The sequence below is a fragment of the Martes martes genome, assembly GCF_963455335.1.
Source record: "Martes martes genome assembly, chromosome: 16".
NCBI lineage: Eukaryota > Metazoa > Chordata > Mammalia > Carnivora > Mustelidae > Martes > Martes martes.
In genome coordinates this window covers 22,915,692-22,933,993 of record NC_137904.1, presented here as the reverse complement: position 1 = coordinate 22,933,993, position 18,302 = coordinate 22,915,692, and the positions used below count along the sequence as shown (strand labels likewise).

General features: G+C 57.3%; 1 protein-coding gene across 5 annotated transcripts in view; it reads right to left on the bottom strand.

Annotated features, from left to right (window-relative positions):
• Positions 1–219: 219 nt before the first annotated feature.
• Positions 220–18,302, bottom strand: part of MYO18A (myosin XVIIIA) — a 94,622-nt gene continuing 76,539 nt past the window's right edge. For 3 of the 5 annotated variants that reach the window (XM_080826223.1, XM_080826225.1, XM_080826224.1), the window contains 9 exons: positions 18,107–18,220; positions 16,667–16,783; positions 16,414–16,497; positions 15,872–16,009; positions 13,384–13,569; positions 12,916–13,055; positions 12,062–12,106; positions 8,689–8,811; positions 220–1,644 (listed from right to left, as the gene is read on the bottom strand). In XM_080826223.1, the coding sequence (XP_080682349.1) occupies positions 1,500–1,644; positions 8,689–8,811; positions 12,062–12,106; positions 12,916–13,055; positions 13,384–13,569; positions 15,872–16,009; positions 16,414–16,497; positions 16,667–16,783; positions 18,107–18,220 (1,092 nt within the window). In that variant the 3' untranslated portion in view covers positions 220–1,499. The remainder of the gene's footprint in view (positions 1,645–8,688; positions 8,812–12,061; positions 12,107–12,915; positions 13,056–13,383; positions 13,570–15,871; positions 16,010–16,413; positions 16,498–16,666; positions 16,784–18,106; positions 18,221–18,302) is intronic. The other 2 variants (XM_080826226.1, XM_080826227.1) reach the window with 1 other exon arrangement.

The following is an 18,302-nucleotide window of genomic DNA, read 5'->3' as shown; positions in this document are numbered from 1 at the left end:
AAGGCGGTGTTTGTCTTTCTGGACCAACCTTCTCATCCTACTAGCTTTGCCTGCCCCAAATGACCTTCCAAAAAGCTCTGAGTGGTACTGGTCTGGTGTGGGAGTAGACCAGCGACCCGGGCGCTTCCCCCGGTCCCCACCAGAATCCTGACTCTGTTCCCCAGGGACCACCCAGGACTTTACCTGAGCCTGAAGGAACAGGCAGGAAAATTGGCAGAGCCAGGAGGAAAAGGACATTTATTTCCATACATCAGGTAAACGGGGAAGAGAGAGCACAGCCCAATGAGTACAAACCAATTGCAGGAGAGGGGGGCAGGAGGGACAGCGGATGGGAGTGGCACCAGGCACTGCCCTCCGGCTCCCAAGTCTGGTGGCATTGGTGGGATGACCTTTAGGGTGGGGGCTGGGACTGTTGGGCCACATGTGGTCATGTCTAGGGTAAGTGTGTGGGGACAGGACAACTGGAGGAAGAAAAATGACTCCGGCTCAGGACACAGGTGGAGGCTTGTGTCTAATACACATCACTACTGACCCAAACCCCCATCTTCAGTTTTTCTGATCACGAGCCCTCCACCCGAGGCCTTCCCTCTCCAGCTGGGCCTATGGTCCAGGCAACTATGACAGAGCGGCAGGGAAGCAGCGCTCGGATAGGCCCTGACCTGGTGTGGGTGGAATGGGTTTAGTCTTAAATAGGTCATTGCACTTAACACACTGATGAGACAGAGGGGGTGGGGCCTGAAAGTGCCGGATGGTACCGAGGCACCCCTGTCCGTGCAGGCTGGCTCAACCCATACCCGGAAGCACCTGAGAGCCCCTCCCCAAGCTGACCGAAGAATCCGGCTCCAGCTCCATTCACCGGTCTCTCCAGCTGCACAGGACCGCTCTCGGAGAAGCGAAGATGGAGATGAGATTCCCCTAGTCATTCCCGCAAACTCCAGCTGCCATCACGGCCCCCTCCCACTCTCAGGGATGCAGCTGTGATGGAGAGGTTGGGTATTTAAATTAAAAGTAAAAAGACAGCAGGCACTGAGAAGAGAAAGCCCTCACCCCAAGCCAGGGGCTGTGGGGAGGGGGGGCAGTAGGGAGGAATGGCTGTGCCTGCCCCCGACTCCTCCCCGTGGACCCAGCAACCTAGAGTGTCCCAGCAGGCAATGTGTCCACCGTCCCTGAGCAGGGGGCTGAGATGGAGGTCAGCTTGCTGACTCCATGCAGTGCCAAAGCCACCTGCCACTGCCCACAGAGTGTGGCATTTTGGAGGCAGAAGGAGCAAAAAGTTCTCTTTTCAGGAACTCCCCTCTGCCCTGTCCACCCCCCCACCTCTTCCATGTGGAGATGTCAGACACCCGCAGCGTGGAAAGCCCCCCAGACCTGGGGGGGCGGGTGTTTCCCATGCGGATCAGCAGTCTGGTGGGGGAGACCTGTGCCCTGCCATTTCCTGGGAGAGGCGCCATGGCAGCAGAGGCCCAGGGGGTACGAGAGGTACAGACCACTCCCCTGGGCTATGCGTTGGTCTCTGTCGGTCTGGCCTCTGTGTCGCTGTCACTCAGATAGTTATGGGAGTATCGTGGCCTGGAGGTGCTGTCCAAAGGGTCGTGCTCATCATCTGACCGGTCAGGGGCAAGGGACTTCCAGTAGCTGGTAGGGCTGCAGGGAGAGAGGAGCAAGGTCATGGTGGAACGATGCCCTTAAACCTTCAGCACCAAAGCCTTTGGGTCTGGGGAGGCTCCCACAACCCCGTCACAGCATTCCTCAAAAGCCACAAATTGAGAGGTGACTCCAATCCCTCACTTCCCCGGAAGATACGCAGAGTAGTGAGAGAAAGGAGAGCATTGTCTTGATTCCGAAAACCTCTGAAATTCCCTGGAAAGCAATGCCATAGAGCTGTGGGTCTCAACTTAAGAATCGGCAACAGACTCCTGTGTCCTTCCCCCCAAGAAATTTTGATTTGTTAGCTTTTGGGTGGAACGGAGGAATTCTGCATTTTCAGTTCTTCCCCAGAAAACTCTGATGCTGGTGGTCCATGGACCACACTGACTTGGAGACTGGGGGTCAGTAACCTCACCCCTAACCAGGATTCCTTCTGAGAGGGAGTGTCTTTCCCCACTGGATACTCCCAGACCTTAATCCTTTCTCTTCATTGTTTTCCTAAGGCCTGTGAGCATTTCTGCCCTTGACCGTGGCATCATCTACTCACCACAAGGGAAGGAGGCTCAGAATGTAGGGACTGGCTAGAATTCTGCTTCAGGGTGGCATAGTCGTCCCTTTCTTGGTACCATAACCCAATCCTACAGAGTTTTCATCAGGCTTCCTCTCACCAGGATGGGAAGGATAATTATCCCCTGGATGGGGCAGGCTCATGGCATTGAGCAAGGACAGAAACCTCTTGCTCCAGTTATCTTTTCCCTTCTTTCCCAAAGCCTTAGAGCCGCCTGCCCTTGCCCCTCTCACCTCTGCTGCCTTCACCGGTTCAAGTGCACTATAATTTCAACACTGAACAAAATGCAGCCCAGACTGTGTCCCCTCTCCCCCCGCCCCCACTCCCCAGGGCTCTGCACCCAGAGTCCCTGCCCAGTGCGCTCCCAGGGACACAGCTCTGCCTTCCGATCCTAGAGAGCTTTCCCTAGGATAAACAGGCATTCCATGATCCCTCTGCCCCCAACTCTGCTTTAAGAATCTGATGGGGGACCTTGTTTACTGGCCCCTTTGAAGTTCTTCCATCCCCAAACCAAAAGAGGAGGAAACAGGGTTCTGCAAGAAAGACCCACATTCTTAGCTTTTCCAACTGTGTTGGGAGGAAAGGGTTTGGCTATGGAGTACTTCCTGTGTGTGACACTGTCCCGGGCACTCTGGACACCCATCTTACTCTTCATGATAACCCTATGAAATGTCACCAGGAAGCTGGTTCAAAGAGAGGAAGGTTCTGGCTCAAGGTCACATAGCCAGTATGGAAATTTGAACTTGGACTCTTTAGACCTCAAAGCCTTTCGCTGACTCCACCCTGCTGCTAGATGGGGTGACCTGAAGAGAAAACACAACCAAACCTGAATGTTCCCCGCCCTCCTGGGTGACAGCCAAGGGGGTATGTAAAGATAGGCCTCTCTCTCTCTCTCTCTCTCTCTCTCTCTCTCTGTGTCTCCCCGGGGAGAAGGAACAGCTTGATAGAATACATGTTCAATTATGCAGAATGGTTCAGGAATGGGGCAGTCTGGTTAATAGTTATCATATTTCTCATGAATGTATTACCATTTTTAAAGGAATCAGAATAGCACAAAACACATTTCATACAAACTAGACTGAACGTAAATGAGTCTTACTTTGATGGGCCAAAGGCACTTAAGGACTCTAGGGTGTCTCAGGGACAAAATTATAAAGCTCAATGATGACTGTGCAACATAGAAAAAATTGGGGTTATTTTAGCTTTTGGGTTGTTTGAATTCTAAATTAGTGGGAGCCTGGTTTTATTTTCAATTTTTGGACAGAATTTCTGGGCACCCAAGTGCGAAGGTCTGCTGCTGTTGGGCAAAGGACTTTTTGGAAAAACAGTAGGGTTATTTTATGGGGGGGAGACAGGGGGCTAGGCAGATGCCAGGACTGCGACCCAGATGCCGAGAGGGCATTGCCGGGTAGGGCCAATCTGAGCTCTTTTCCATTCCCGCACCTCTCCTGAGTTGGGCTGAGGCCCCCACTCCCACATTCCTGTGATTGCCAAGCAGACAGACGCCTGGATAAATGACAGCCAGGTTCTGACATGGCTCCATCCGAGTGCTGGGCAAGCGGCAGAGGTAGCCGGAGAGGGGAGCCAATGCCATGCTCCTCTGCCCTGCTCTGCACCTAGGTAAGCCGGGTGTGCTACAAGCCAGGCTCCTTTGTGGCCTCTGGAGCCATAGCTGTAGAGTCAACAGCCAGCTCCTTGCCCCCTCCCCAGGGCAAGAGTCAGGGCTGGCAATGTGAACATTTTAACCAAATTGTTCAAAAAGCTTTCCTCCCCACAAGCCAGCGTCTCCTGCACAACGCTGTCACAAACAATTTGGTATATGAGCTAATTTCTGCTGGGTGAGCCCAGGGTGGCAGCCCCCTCCCCTTGCCTTTGCTACGGATGAGCTCGCCTTCGGAGTTCTCGCTGGTCCCCCTCACCAGATGGGAAGCTAAGCCACTGCTCTGCTCCTGGCCCCCACGCTTGGCAGTTTAACTACCCAAAGACAGCTCGCACTGAGCCCAGCCAGGCCCTCCCTTCCCCGGCCCTTCTCTGGCTGGCTGGGTATTGGCTGGCTAGCTTCTGGCTTGGGGCCCACTCTCCCCGCTGTGAATCCAATCCTCTTGGGTGGTGGTGTGTAGGGTTTAGGGTTTCGGGACTACTCCTGCTTTCCTGGTGGACAAGAGGAACTGTGCAGGTGGCTGGGGCAAGGAACAGGCTTTTTTGTTGTTTTTGTTCTTGCTGGTCATAGGATCGAGGGTGATGTTAGGCTGAGAGCATTGGGTCTGATGCTGGGTGGCATGCAATGGCCCAGCTAGGCCTGTGCCTCTCTCCCTCTCCAGGCAGGGGTGCGGTACCCAGAAGGGCCTGGCCTACCAACTGACTTCCTGTGCTGGGGGAGGAGGGCACTCGGCAGGGCTGCCAAGGGGAAGGGTGAGGCAGTAGACTCGATATTGTGACTCCTGTCTTTTCTGACAATAGCTCCCTAGTGCAACCCAGATGCTCTCTGCTCTTCCCAGAGCACCCTGCAATCATCAGCCACATGGGGGAAGCGACAGAGCCCATGCTGAACCCAGGGGCTTGGTTTCAGAGCAGCTCAGGGTTTGAGGAGTCTGAGCTGGCCATGAGCCTGGTCTGAGTTTAAATTCTACCTTCTCTGCACCATCCCCTAATCCCGTCCCATCACCCATCTCCAAATCGCTGCTGGTAACATTCACTCCTACCCGTCCATTTCCTAAAACGTAACTGATCTCTTTGGAGAGAATTCTGCCCAATCAGTGTACCTGCCCGGGTGCCCATGGCACGAGAGGCCCACAGGCATGCGACAGGTGTGTTAGTTCATGCAGTGGCCATGCTCCAGGGGGCGGCACTCTGGTGTCACAACTCCTGGGAAGCAGCAAGCTTGCCCTGGGAGGTACCATGCTGAAAACAGCTTCACATAACCAGGGTGATCCAAATGTCACCACCCACCAGGGAAACTGGCAACAATGGGATTCCAGTGAGTCAGTCTTTGCGCCTTTCTTCTGAGATGGGGGTGTGGGCATAAAGGGCCTAACTGCTAGATCTCCCTTCCCACAGAGAGAAGGCTGGGGGAGGCAGGAGAGCCAGGAAGGGTCTGTCAGTCAGCAGCTGCTAATTTCTATTCATTATTACTTTTTAAGATGCACTGAGACGAGGTGCCGCCCATGTGTGGGCTTCAGGTGGGAGGGCTGGGGAGGGAATCAGGCACCTCGGGCTGTGATGTAGGGTGTGGTACTGTGGGGGCTGTGGCCCTGGGGAGCCGTGCACTCTGAGGCTTGAGATGTGTGCCAGGGAGGGAGGTGGCTTTGCAGGGCAGGGGAAAGCGGAGCCAGAAGGCCTCAAAATAGATGACAGCCACTAGCCCACCAACTCACACTGGGGAGGGAAGCGAGAGCCCTTTCCCGAGACCAGCCTGTTGGGGCATCAGTGCTGCCAGGCACGCGCAGCAAACCTGTCATCCCCGTGCTCTGCCCTGGGCCGTGTGGAGGAGCGGTCAAGTGCAAGTTGAATAACCTCCATTCAGATCCCAGCAACATCACTTCCCAGCTGTGTGACCTGTGACCGTGGCAAGTAACTTCACTTCCTCGAGCCTCGGTTTTCTCTCCTGTAAAGTGGGGCTCATCCGGCCTTGGTTATGGATTTAGCACGAGGATTAGGTGCACACAGTGTGGTCAGTATCTAGGGGGGGCCCTGGCCCTCAGCAGGGACCTAGTAAGTGTGAGCGACCATCCTCTGCAGGATCAGTCTGGGGGGGACACGGGGCTCAGGATGACTAACTGGCCCTACTCTTCAAGGTGGGAGCCAGAAGGCTCCCTGAGGCCAGGCGTGCCTGAAGGGACCAAAGCAGAGGCCTCCGTGGGGGCGGGCGAGGTGGGGGCATGTTAGTTCACACCGAGCGGCACACTCCATGCCCCACGCCAGCTGCCACCTACTGCCGCGCTAGTCGCTCTCGGGCCGGTACAGGTACCGCATCATCAGGCTGTCCACCTCCTTCTTGCGCTTCTTCTCCTCCTTCCGAGACTGCCGGGACTGCCGGCCCGCAGTCTCCTTGTCTTCGGCAGCGGGGCCCTTCTTCACGCTTGAGCGGCTGTGGCCTGACACCGTAGAGCCGCTGGAGCTGGATGAGGACTCCGACTCGGTCTCCGTTCTCTTTCTCCTCGATCTGGATTTCTTCTTGCCCTTGCGCGAGCGCCCCTTCTTCCGCCGCCTGGGCTCCGAGGAGTCCTCGGAGCTGGAGCTGGAGCGGGAGCTGCTGTGTCTCCGGCCCTTGCGGCTGCTGCGGGAGCGGGAGACGTCGGCAGCGGAGGCCGAGCGGCGGATGCCGGCCGCCCGCGCTGGGAGGTCCAGCTGGGCGCTGCGGACGCTTTGGATGCTCTTCCGGTCATCCTCCTCCGAGTCGGGCTCCAGGCTGCTCCTCTGGAACGGGCCGGGTTTGAAGCTTAAGACCTCGTTGATGGCGGCCTCCAGGTCGGGGTCCAGGTAGGAGTGCCGGCTGACGGGGCGGATGCCAGCGCCAAGGGGATCATCCGTGGCCGAGGCCGAAGCCGAGACACGTGGCCGTGGTGGTACCGAAAGACTGCGGGCCAGCGATGGATGGCTGTACTGGGAGTGGGCCTCGCTCAAGGCCACACTAGCTCCGTCGTCCCACGTGTCCAGGCAGCTCTGGCCCAGAGACAGGCGGGAATCCGGGCTGTCCCGGCCCCGGCCCGAGGCGCGGCTCAAGGAAGGACTGAGGGTCCTGGACAGGGTGTCCAGCCGGGAGGTACTGCGCCGGGAGATGGGGGAGCCCGAGAGCGAGAAGCTCATGGACGAGCGGGCCCTGTCCTCACCGGAGCCACGCCGTGTGGCCGAGGAGGCCCGGCTGGTGGGAGCAGAGACTGTGGAGGCCCGGTCGAAGTCTGAGCCCCACCGCTTCTCCAGCCCCCGGCCCGGGCGGCTCAGGGCCTCGGAGACGATGGAGCCGCACTCATCTGGCTCCTCCCTAGGGCCCATGCGGGTCTTCCGGGGCGGCCTCTCCGGGGAGGCCGCCCGCTCGCTCAGGGTGGTGAAGAGCGAGTCCTCATCCCCGGTGCCCCCGATGGAGTCCTTCAGGGTGAGCCGCTTCCGGTAGCTCAGGGAGCTCAGTGCTGAGGCCGGCCTCTCCTCCACCCCCTTGCCCTCTTTGCCAGAGGTGTTGAGGGCCGTTCTAGGGGAGGGAGGTGAGGCCGGGAAGAGAGAACCAGCAGTGGATTAGAAGCAGCACAGATGGAATAAGAGAGGGAGAGAGAGAAAGAGAGAGAGGGAGAGGAGCCTGCATGAAACCCAGAGAATAAAGACACAGGGGGAGGGAGGAGGCAGGAGGCAAAGGGAGCCACCAGCAGCACCCCAGCAAAGTGGCACTGAGAGCATTGGAGGAAATGAAGCAAAATAATTTGCGTCAGTGAAAATAGCTTCATGGAGAATGTCATGTAAATTAGACCATTGTTCTATTTCATCACTTTTCCCCCTCTAAAACGTTTAGTTCAATTTATTTCATTGTCAACTACCTGGAGCCTTGTGCCGCGCAGTGGTGAACGGCAGTGGGGTGGGGAAGGCGGCATTATCTGCCATAACGAAATGTTGTTTGGCTGAATAAATTAAACCAATTAGAGGGGGCCGCTGGGTGCTGGTGGTGAGGGGCTGGACTTGGGAAGGGGCCTCAGGGGAGTGGGAGGAGGGCGGCGGGATTACTTGTCAACCCAGCCTGCCTGCTGACTCTGGGAGGGGGTGTGGATCAGGATGGTTCTCAGTCAGGAGGCACTGGCGCAGGGGGGCGGAGGATTACCTTTCCTGCTGCCATGCTGGCCAGGAAGTGAGGGATGGGGACTGGGGAGCTGGTTCCAGGGGGAGCTGTCTGTGTGATCAGAAGACTGACTTGGCTGGACAGGAGGGGAAGGAGTTCCTCCAGTGGATGGGTGTGAGCAGGAAGCATGGGGGTGGGGTGGGGAGGGGAAATGTTGAAAAGATCAGAGGAAGGAGAGAATGGGGACAGGAAGAGAAATGTGGCTGTGATAAGCAAGTCAGGGGAACTGGTGCCTTTTCTGCTGCTAGTCCTGTTAAGATTTCAGAGATCCAGAGCTGGCCTGAGACAGTCCTGTTGAGGATCATGGGGTCCAGACACTCCTCATGCCCCATTCCCATCTTGATTCTGGGGCCCAAACTTTCTGGTGGTTCAACCACTATTTGTTGAATGAATAAATGGGGATGAAGTCAAACCTACAGCAAACCAAAGGCCCGTTTGGTAGGAAACCGTTACCTAGGAAAAACAAGAGTGCACAGACCCCGAGCCTCCTGTGCTCATTCCACATGCTGGGGGCACGCCCGGGCCCCGTGTACGTGTGCCAGGCAAGAGAGGCCAGTACCAGAGGCCTGGCCCCGCCGGGACCGAGGCACTGCTCCTTTATCCTTGGCTTATGAGGTGGCTTTTCCCTCCCAGCTCAAGGCCATGTACTCACCTGGAACTCTTCAAGCTGCCATCATCAGAAGCTGCCTTGGAAGGCCCCTTGTTTTTCGACAACCACGACTTGACCCCGTCGACGCGGTCCTCCAGCTCCGAGTCCACATCTGAGTCCCCCTCGCTGTGGGATGAGGAGCAGAAAGGTAGGAGAGACTGGGGAGGAAGGGCTAAGCTGCAGCCCAGTGGGGAGCGCTGAAGGGGCCACGGGTTGGCCCGGGGTAGGGGGGCAGGATGGCATGCACATCAGTGAGTCAGGGAGCAAAACGGGAAGGTTAGATGGGGCGCCCCATTCACAGAGGACCCTGCCCCGCTCAGCAGGCCACACTCAGGACAGCCACCAAGAGGACCATGAGGAGCATGGAGGACTTCCTATTCTACTTGTGGAGACAGACTGCTATCGAGCCAAACACTTCCAGTGAGGATGACAGGGAAACTGTCCATTTATGAGTTCCAGCTAAACGGCCACTGGTTAAAAAGATGAGTCCGAGACCCTATAGCCACTCGCTGAGGCCTGTTCCGTTTCTTGTCTGCCCACTCCCCGAAACATGGCCACAGCTGCGGCCATTTCTCACGCCTTCACCGTGAGAGCCAGACTGCAGGCCATGGGGCGGGGAAGAGAAGGGCATCATTATGCCTTCAGGTTAGCTTGAACTGGATGCCTCCCAGCTCGGCTGACAGCGGCGCACCTGAGCGGGACGGGCCAGATCTCAGACCCACCCTGTGACGTCCCCGACCCTTAGGAAACAGAGAAGGGCGAGGAGGGGGCATCCGCCATTTCCCAAGGTGCTGGCAACAGCTCTGGGATTCAAACTGTGTCCTGGAGATCCACCCGAGCCCTCAGAAAGTCCCAGACAATGGATCTGTCTATCCAAGTCTCCTCTTCCCTCCCTCAGGCAGCCTCCTGCTCTCGCTTCCCAGTTGTGCATCTCGCCAAGCCGGCCTAAGCCCTCTCTACTGGCAGAAAAGCCCAAAGGAGTGAGAATCGGAGGCTGGAGTCACGGCGACTCCTTTACAAAGCAGTGGGGGCTTAGGGACGGCTTCTGAGAATGTTCTAGAATTCTGCAAAATGTCTGCTCCCACATTCTCCTGCTATGGAGATGCTAAGGATTTCTCCTTGATATAAATTTCCTTTCATCTGTGTCAACAGGAGCAGCCCCATTCCTGAATTAGGTTCTTGAATAAACAGCCACACAGGCACGCGTGAGTGTTTGTGCACGCAAGTGTGTTCTCTGTCTCTCTCTCTATCACACACACACACACACATACACACACACACACAGAGGAAACTGCCAGACTCCGTTCTGGAGACCGCGAGAGAGCATGACCCATTGGGAGGGGAACAAAGAGGCATGTTTTATGGGCTTCCATCAAAAACAGAATTATAACAAAGATGAGGCTGGCTGATACCCCGGGTAAACAGGAGTTTAGCAGACAGCCCGAAACCACTAATGCAAGCCCCGTGCCTGTCCGAGCCCGGCAGATTTACTATGGTGCACGGGCCCCACGGAACGCCAGCACCACCTGATTTATACACCCATGCAAAAATCCTCCTTCTCCGGCTTCAGAACCCGTAATTTATCACCACCGTTCATAACCATATTGATTGCCTTTAGAAAGGAGGTTCCGTGTGCATCGCAAAATCTATGTCTACATGTTAAAAGTGTTTCTGTATAAATCTCCCTTAATACTGCACTGTTTACTGCTTTCATTAAGGTTATGGCAATAACAACTGTATCTCTAAGTAAATCGAAACATTATTTTTCTGCCCGCTTTACTCGCTCGCTCGATAACTTGGCGCTGGGGCCCAGAGCGGCTGAGCACGGAGCCACACCACCTCGGCCAGCAGTGGGACCGTGGCGAGGACTGCACGCCCCAGTGCGCCTGCGTGAGTGCACACCGGGTGTGTACGTGTGTGTGAGCGCGCGCACGTATGCTCGCGTGCGTGCCCCTGCCTAGCAGTGGTTTAGAAGATGATCTTAAATGCGCATTTTATCAGCCCTTGAAGCTCCTCCAGCCCAAGGATGGCAGGGCTGGAACACACAGGGGACAGGCAGCCGTGGACCCAGAATACAAATTCTCCTCCTTCCCTTCAGAGCAGCGAATGGGTGGAGACGCTGCCTGGCCTGCCCTCGCCTTCCCTTTAGTGTCAAGCCTATAGATGATGTTTAGGCTCTTTTACTTAAATAATCAGCCTGTGAACAAACTCCAGGGGCAGGCGGGCTCAGGGGGCAGTTGAAATTTTAAATGGTCGGAATTAAACCCCAAGTCAAATACAATTTATGTCCAGGCTCATGTGCTATTAGTTAACTGGGAGCCAAATCGCGGGGGAACAAACAAACGGAGACAGGATGGCGGGGGATATTAATTGTGTGTGACAACCGGGCTCCAGCGGCCCTCTATCACTGTTACACACTATTACATTTATCATTAGCGCTCACGGACTCCTGGGCGCCGCCGCCAGCGCATCCCGGCCAGGGGAGGAGGCCTGCCAGGCAAGAGAGAGTTGTGGGAGGAAAGCCAATGCCACGGTAAAAAAAAAAAACACCCACTTCCGAACAAACAGTCCTGACGAACTTGACAGAGGATCACTCTGATCGGCCTCAAGGCCCGCGCGTCTGCTCCCGCCATCCCGCTCCCACTCAGAAAGCAGGAATCAGAGGGTGAGGGCAGATCTCCTGGGCTCCCTGTCACCTGACAGGCAGCACCAGCACAAACGTCTGGGTGGTGGGGGAGGGGGGCCCTCTGTCCGAGGTGCCCGCAGGGAGCAAGGTGAACGCATCTGGCTGGGTTCCCTTCTCCTGCCATGGGGAAGCAGCCTGTGAGGAGCTGGCTGGATGCCTTCTCCAAACAAGAAACTGCTAGACACCGCCCCACACCTCGTACCCTTGTCTGCCACAGGGAGGTGGTGGGCCCTTCCAAAATGAAACCTACCCACTTCTTTTAGGGGTGGCACAGGCTCCAAAGGAGCCCCAGGGTGTGGACCAGTCCAGCCCAATCAGACTTTCCCCCAGTGAAATAGGCCTGGGAGGCAGCTACGCCTGCTTTCTGAGGGAGAAGGCCGGAGCTCAGGAAGGCAGACTGAGGCCAAGCGCTCTTTTCTGTGGAGCCCCCCATCCTGCCCACCCAGGCTGTAAGCCTTCATGGGGGAGCATGCCTCGTGGCCTGTCCTCTACCCCCAACGCAGGGCCCGGCCCCTTGCCTCGCCTCGCCTCAGGACAGAGTCAGCAGTGTTAGCGTGAGGCCAGCTTGGAGGAGGTGTGATAGGCTGTGTCCACGTGCGGCATGCAGCAGGGGCCCTAGGTGGGGAACCCGTGTTAGGGGCGGTTAGACACCACGGGAGAGGCAGAGAGCGCGTGCGCTCCAGTCCTCACGGTTTATTCTTTCTTTTCTGATACTTTGTCACCATGTCCTGCAAACTGGAAACAGAAAGAAAATGGTGGGCAAGGGAGATCATAAGGGAGCAAACCAAGGTGGACCTCTCCACTGAGGACCCCTTTTTCTTCAGCAAGAGATGCCTCTGACTGGTGGAGACCAGTTGGGGGACAGGGTGAGTGACAGTGCTCACTCGCTGTCCTCAGAAGGAGGTCTGGGTTGCCCTGGGGCACCATTCTCCTGCCGCGGAAAGGAGCAGGCTCCCTCTGCCTGCAGGATGGGGCACCAGGGCTCACCCGGGAAGGGGGCAGGTCTAGGGCCCGGGGTTCTGCCCAAGGCAGCCTTGGGAGCTTCTCCAGGGCCTGACCCCCACCTTGCAGAGCTGAAGCTCTACCTGCCTTGTGCTTCTTCGTCAGCCTCAGACTACAAATCTCTCTCTCTCTCCTGAACCATTCCCTGGGTGGGTTTTATGAGAGAAAATCTCTGGCACAGTAACAAGGCACCACAGGCCTTAAATCTCTGCTTTCCCCAGAGTGGGGCAGGCACCATTGGAAATGCAGCTAAACGGGGGAATAACTCATCGTGGACAGGCAGAGCAGGAGAGCCAGGTTCCCGGGAGGCCCAGGGAGGGAGCACGGGGAGGAAGAGGGTGGATGTCTCACCCAGGTGGCACCCGTCCTGCCTTCGGTCGCTAGAGGATGGGGTCCCTACTGGGGTCTGGCGATGCAGGGAAGGTGGGCTGGTGACTCAGTGGTAGGGAGACAGAGGTGGCAGCTGTTCTAACTTGTGGCCTGATCCAGAGGTGGTCAGAGGGCCTTGGGGCGGGCCGCTGCTGCCACAGAGGCCCCCTCACCTGGTGATGAGGTCCTCATTCTCGTCGCTCTCCATCTCATCTTCGATGGCGGCCTGTAGGTCCCCAATGCGCTTGAATGCCAGTTTTAGATCGGCCTGCAGGCTCTGGTTAGCCGCCTCTAGGCTCTCCAGATCCATCTCCTAAGAGGCAGAGTGGGCAGTACTGTTCACCAGGAGGGCTAGTCTCTTGTCCAGGTGCTCCAGAAAAAGCCTGCTTTAAGTCTCTCCCCTCCAGACATGAGCTCTGTGGACTGGGTTCGCCCGATGGACACTGGGGTACCCCACCCTTGGCCCCCTAGCCTGCCTTTGGGACTTCCTGGACTGTCTCCTTGACATGTTCCTCCTCCTTCCAATAATCTCAACTCCGGTTTCTTTAGGGCCCACCCCCCCCACCCGCCCGGGGGGATGTGTGTGCATACAGCCACTCAGCCAGCCTTGTGCTCAGGGCCCTGTGCGTGGGGTGCATTACCAGTTCATGCTTCTTGCGGCTTGCCTCAGCCTCCTTCCTGGCGAGCTCGCCCATCTCCTCCTTGGTGTCCCGGAGCTGCCGCTGGAGCCTCTTGTTCTGCTCCTTCTCTCGGTTCTCGGCGGCAGTGCGCTGGTCGCGCTCCTCCGTCAGCTTCTCCATGTTCTCCTTGAGCCGGCTGGCCAGGCTCTGGACAGGGAGGCGGGAAGACAGGCCCATCAGCTAGGCCGGGACACCGGTGTGGCTCTGGCTCTGAGCTCCAGAGTCCGGAGGACTGGGGTCCGGCTCTGGTACCACCACTCACCGGTAGGTGGGCAGGAACTAAAGCCCTCTGAAGAGGCTTCCTTTGCCTTTCTGTAAAATGGGAGAATAACACCTACTCCCTCAGGGCCCTTTTTTTTTAAAAAGGTTTTATTTATTCATTTGAGAGAGAAAACAAGCAGTGGGGGGAGGGGCGGGGGGGAGAGGGAGAGAGAGAGAGAGAGAGAGAGAGAGAGAGAGAGAAGCATACTCTCTGCTGAGCAGGGAGCCCCACACAGGGTCCGATCCCAAGACCCCAGGATCATGACCTGAGCCAAAGGCAGATGCTTAACCAACTGAGCCACTCAGGAGCCCATCCCTCATGGTCTTTTAAAGACTGAATAAGGTCAGGTATGTGAAGGTGACTGGGACGATGAAAGGTGCCATCACCATCACCATCACCGTTACTCCCATGGCTGGAGCAGTGCCCTTGCTAGAGCCTGGGCCTACCCATCCTGACGCCAAATGTGGGGCCTCCACCATCAGCCCCACTTCCCTCAGAGACCCTGAACCCAGCAGCTCTGGAAGCTAGATCTCTCGCTTGGAGGTAAATGGTTCGTTGAGAGTTCCTGGATTAGGAGACTAAAGAGTCATCAGATTTAAGCACACAGCCATCCCTTTAAGCCTGATGCATCTCTCTCCCTCCAGAAACATGGAATACATTTTTCCTTACCAGGCCGTAGGCAAAAAAATGACCTAGAGGCTGGGGTAGGGTGTGAGGGAAGGACCTGCTTTGGGTTTGACCACCGACTGGCTGTGGGGTCTCCACCTCGGGGGCCCCCATCCTCCGTGTCGCTAAGATAATGGCACTAGACTATGCCATCTCTAAGGGCCATTTGTATTTAAGATCCTGTGTGTCTCAGGAACAATATTGCCTTTCCTGGCAGAAGGGATACAGAGACAGGGCTAAGGAAAGGGTCTGAGGCCAAAAGAAAAGGAGACAAGTGCACAGATCTGCCCCAGAGCCACCAGACCAATGGCTTCTTTAGCCCCTTGACAGCTCTGTGACCAAAGGCAATCTCCTTACCCCTTCCTGCATGCAAAATGGGGATGGAAATATATATTACCGATCGTTCTGGGTTGTGGTGGGCGGAACAGGAACATGACTAAGCCTCCCAACTCTCCCTGGCTCCTCTGAGGACTGGGACTTTGTCTTGGGAGGTTCTGCCGTATTCTCTTCCCACGTCAAGGGGACGAATGACCTCTCAATGCCCGCTGCCAGCCCCATAGTCGCCTGTTCCCATCCCCACCCTCATGCCTGCTCGGTGGCCCCAGGGGCTGCTGGGGAGGAGGCAGGGACGCTCCTCAGTGTGCACACCCATGAACACAGTTCTCACGGAGAACTGCTGGTGCTTAGACACGCGTACAAGCTCGAGTGGGAGGAGAACTTAAAAACAGGACAAGAGAAGCGTTCACTGGAGACAATTCTGCCTGCCTCTTGCTTCCTACCTGCTCCACCGGAGAGGGCGGGGCTGGGTGTGCTGGTTTCAGGGGCCTGGAAGCCAGAGGACTGCATGTGGAGCACAGAGATTACCGGTGAAAGGAAGAGCGAGACAGAGCAGAAGAGGGGCGAGCAGGAACAGAAGGGTCGAAGGCAAGAATGAGGAGCAGAGGGAGGGGAGGGAGGGGATGGGGAGAAAGGAAGGAGCACGGAGTGGGTGAGAAGACATGCAAAGGGACTGGAAAGAAGGGGGCAGACATGGAGACAAGCAAAGAGAGAAGAGAAAAGGCAGAGACAGGAAGGGTGGGAAGAACTGAGGGAAAAAGGCAATAAAAACGGGAAGGGAGAGAGAGCGCGCGAGCGGTGAGATGAGAGAACAGACTTCAGCCCTCACAGAAGTGGCGCCATCCACTGCATATTTATGACCCTGCCGGGGAGAGCGAGTGAGGGGACTGGCGGGGGGAGCTCATGGTGGAGGAAAATATGAAGACAAAAAGCTAAGCTGCTCTGGTCCCTTGGCAGAAAGCAAGCACGGAAACAGAATGTAAAGCAGGCTGGCTCCGCGGTGCCCAGAGAGCAGGAGGGGCGGGCGGGGGGAAGGCACCCGCCCCGTCAGCTGGCCTGGCAGCCTGGCAGGGGCCTCCAAGGAGCAGCCGTGGCCTGCCCAACGCTGCTGAGCATGCGTGGCTCCAGCCACCGAGGCGGCCCGGCCTTGCTCTGGGCTGCGGGCCAGGACGGGGGTGCACCCACCTCCAGCCTCTTCACTTGGGTCCTCTCGAACTCCAGGCGGGTCTCCAGCTCTCGGATCTTAGCTTCCTGCCTGCTCACCAGGGACTTGTCCACCATGGATTGTTCTAGGAACTCCACTTGGCTCTGGAGGGCTTGGAGCTGGGGGCAGGGGCAGGAGGAGAAGCAGGAACTGAGCCCTGAAGGGAGGGCACAGAGTCTGGGCCCGGCAAGATCACCATGGTGACCAGAAGGCTGAGGGAGGGAGGGATGGGTGCCCAGGGGAGGTGGAAGGATGGGGCCCTGGCCCAATGCTGACAGATTTTGCTCTTTGGAGAGAAAGGGAAAAGCCAAGGACCAGAGAGGGAATAGAAATGTGAAGTCAGACAGCTGAAGCCAAAATGTCTACTACGGTGCTATGGCTCCCGGCCTAGGCCTCCACACGCATAGACGTTGCTCTGTGGGTTACTGATGAGCGGGAGGAGCGCCTGTTATGCTGTGAGCTTGGGGGCTTGTCCGCACATACCCCGCACCCTCTTTCTACCAAGGGAGACCCTGGTCCCCACCTTCTCCTGCAGCTCCTGTTTCTCCTTGTTGGCTTCTTCTAGCTGGGCCTGGAGATCGTTCATCTGCGCTAAGTCCCGCGAGGCCTGGGAAAAAGGAGTGAGCATTGACGTGGGCTGCCCCGGGGACACAAACCCCAGCTCGCCACACGCCAGGTACGGGGCTGGGGCCCGCTCCCAAGACAAGGGGCGTGCGGGGGCCCTTGGAAGAGGACGACAGGGACGGCGTCTGTGGGGAGGGGCGTGGTGGGGGCACCTGAGCCACGGCAGCCTTGTGCTTCTTCATCAGCTCGTTCATGTCCTCCTGATCCTCCTCCAGCCGGCTCTGGATCTCATTCTTCTCACGCTGAAGGCGGCTCAGCTGCTCCTCCAGCTGGACGGAGGCAAGACTGATCAGAGGGCATCAGGCCTCGAGTGCCTAATGGCACCTGGTGGCAAGTCTGAACTTCCCCACGCTGCCTCCAATGGGAGGGGGGTGACGGTGCAGCCAGGCCGGCCAGAGGAGCAGGGTCCAGACCCAGGGGCGCTCAGGGAGCAGAGGGAAGGCTGTCTTCATGGCACAGGCAGACCGTGGGCTAAATGACAGCTGCTTCCTGGCAGCTCTTCGAAGGCTAATGAGAAGGCAGAAAAGGTCTGCCCAGAACAAATGACCCATCATCCTGGCCCTAGCAGTCTGTGCCCTAACCTGCACGCACTCTGCCCCCTTCAGGCCTCGGGGAAGGACCCCTCGAATGTGCGAGGGTCCCTTGGCTTGGATTCTCATCTCCCCTGGGATGGCCTTCTCCCGGGCCCTCCGGCCCCACAGTCAGTCCACTCCTGGGGGGAGGGGAGCAGACAGCCAACAGCAGCTTCAGGAAATGAATGAATCTATTAGCCTGTAATTCCAAACCAAAATGACTGCGTTGGCTCCTTCTCGGCCCCATCCATCTTGTTACCGGGCTGTGGGGAGCTGGGGAAGCCTCCGCCAAGAAATTTATTAACTCGGATTTAAATAAAATGGTAATTTTATAACAGCCTTTTTTAACACAATTAAAGAATTTGAATTACTCACCTGAAAACTGCCGAGGAGCACAAATGTCACAGAGATAAATCAAGCCCAGAAGACTGGCATCCCTCAACAGACGGGTGACCAGATGGGGGGGTCCGTGGAGCCCAGAGCCAAGCCCAGCCTCCCCGCTGCCCCATTCCCTGCCCAAGGAGGTACTGGTGCCCGTATCCCGGTAATGCATTCCCGGCCGATGGATGGGCCGCGGGAGAGGTAGGGAATTAAAAGGGAAGCATTAAATAAGAGCTCTAATTAGCTGCCGCTTGGGCTTGTCAGTGGGCTGGCCAGGGGAAGGGAAGGGAACCGGAGCCATCCCATCCTCTTATCGGTGCTTCAGCTAATCTCCAGGCACCTGTTTACATCCCTCAGCCACATTAGCTGCCTTTATTTATGGTGTCGGGGCCTGTGGCCAAGCTCCCACAGGCAGGTGGTTAAACAGGGAGATGGGCCCTTGCTGGCTCCCTCTTCCACCTCACCCCCCGTCCTGGGCCTCTGCTCTGAGTGGGGAGAGGCAAAGGAGGGGAGGCCCTATCTCCCTGCAGAAAGCCCTGGCGTCAAGGAATCGGGCTGGGGAAGGGCCCCGTCTGTCCCCAGTCTACTCTCCCTCAGCCACCCCTGCCCCCAGCCTGGCCCACACCCCTTGCTCCTCACCGCCGTCTTGGCTTTGGCAATGTCATCAATCTGCAGGTGCAGGTCTTCGATCTCCACCTCCATGGCCTTCCTCGCTTTCACGGCTGCGGCGCAGGTGAACTCGGACTCCTCCAGCTGGACACAGGGCCGTCCCCACCCCAGGGAGAGATGTCAGCCAGGCCCCAGGGGCAGGAGGGCTGGACAGGGTTGGGGGATG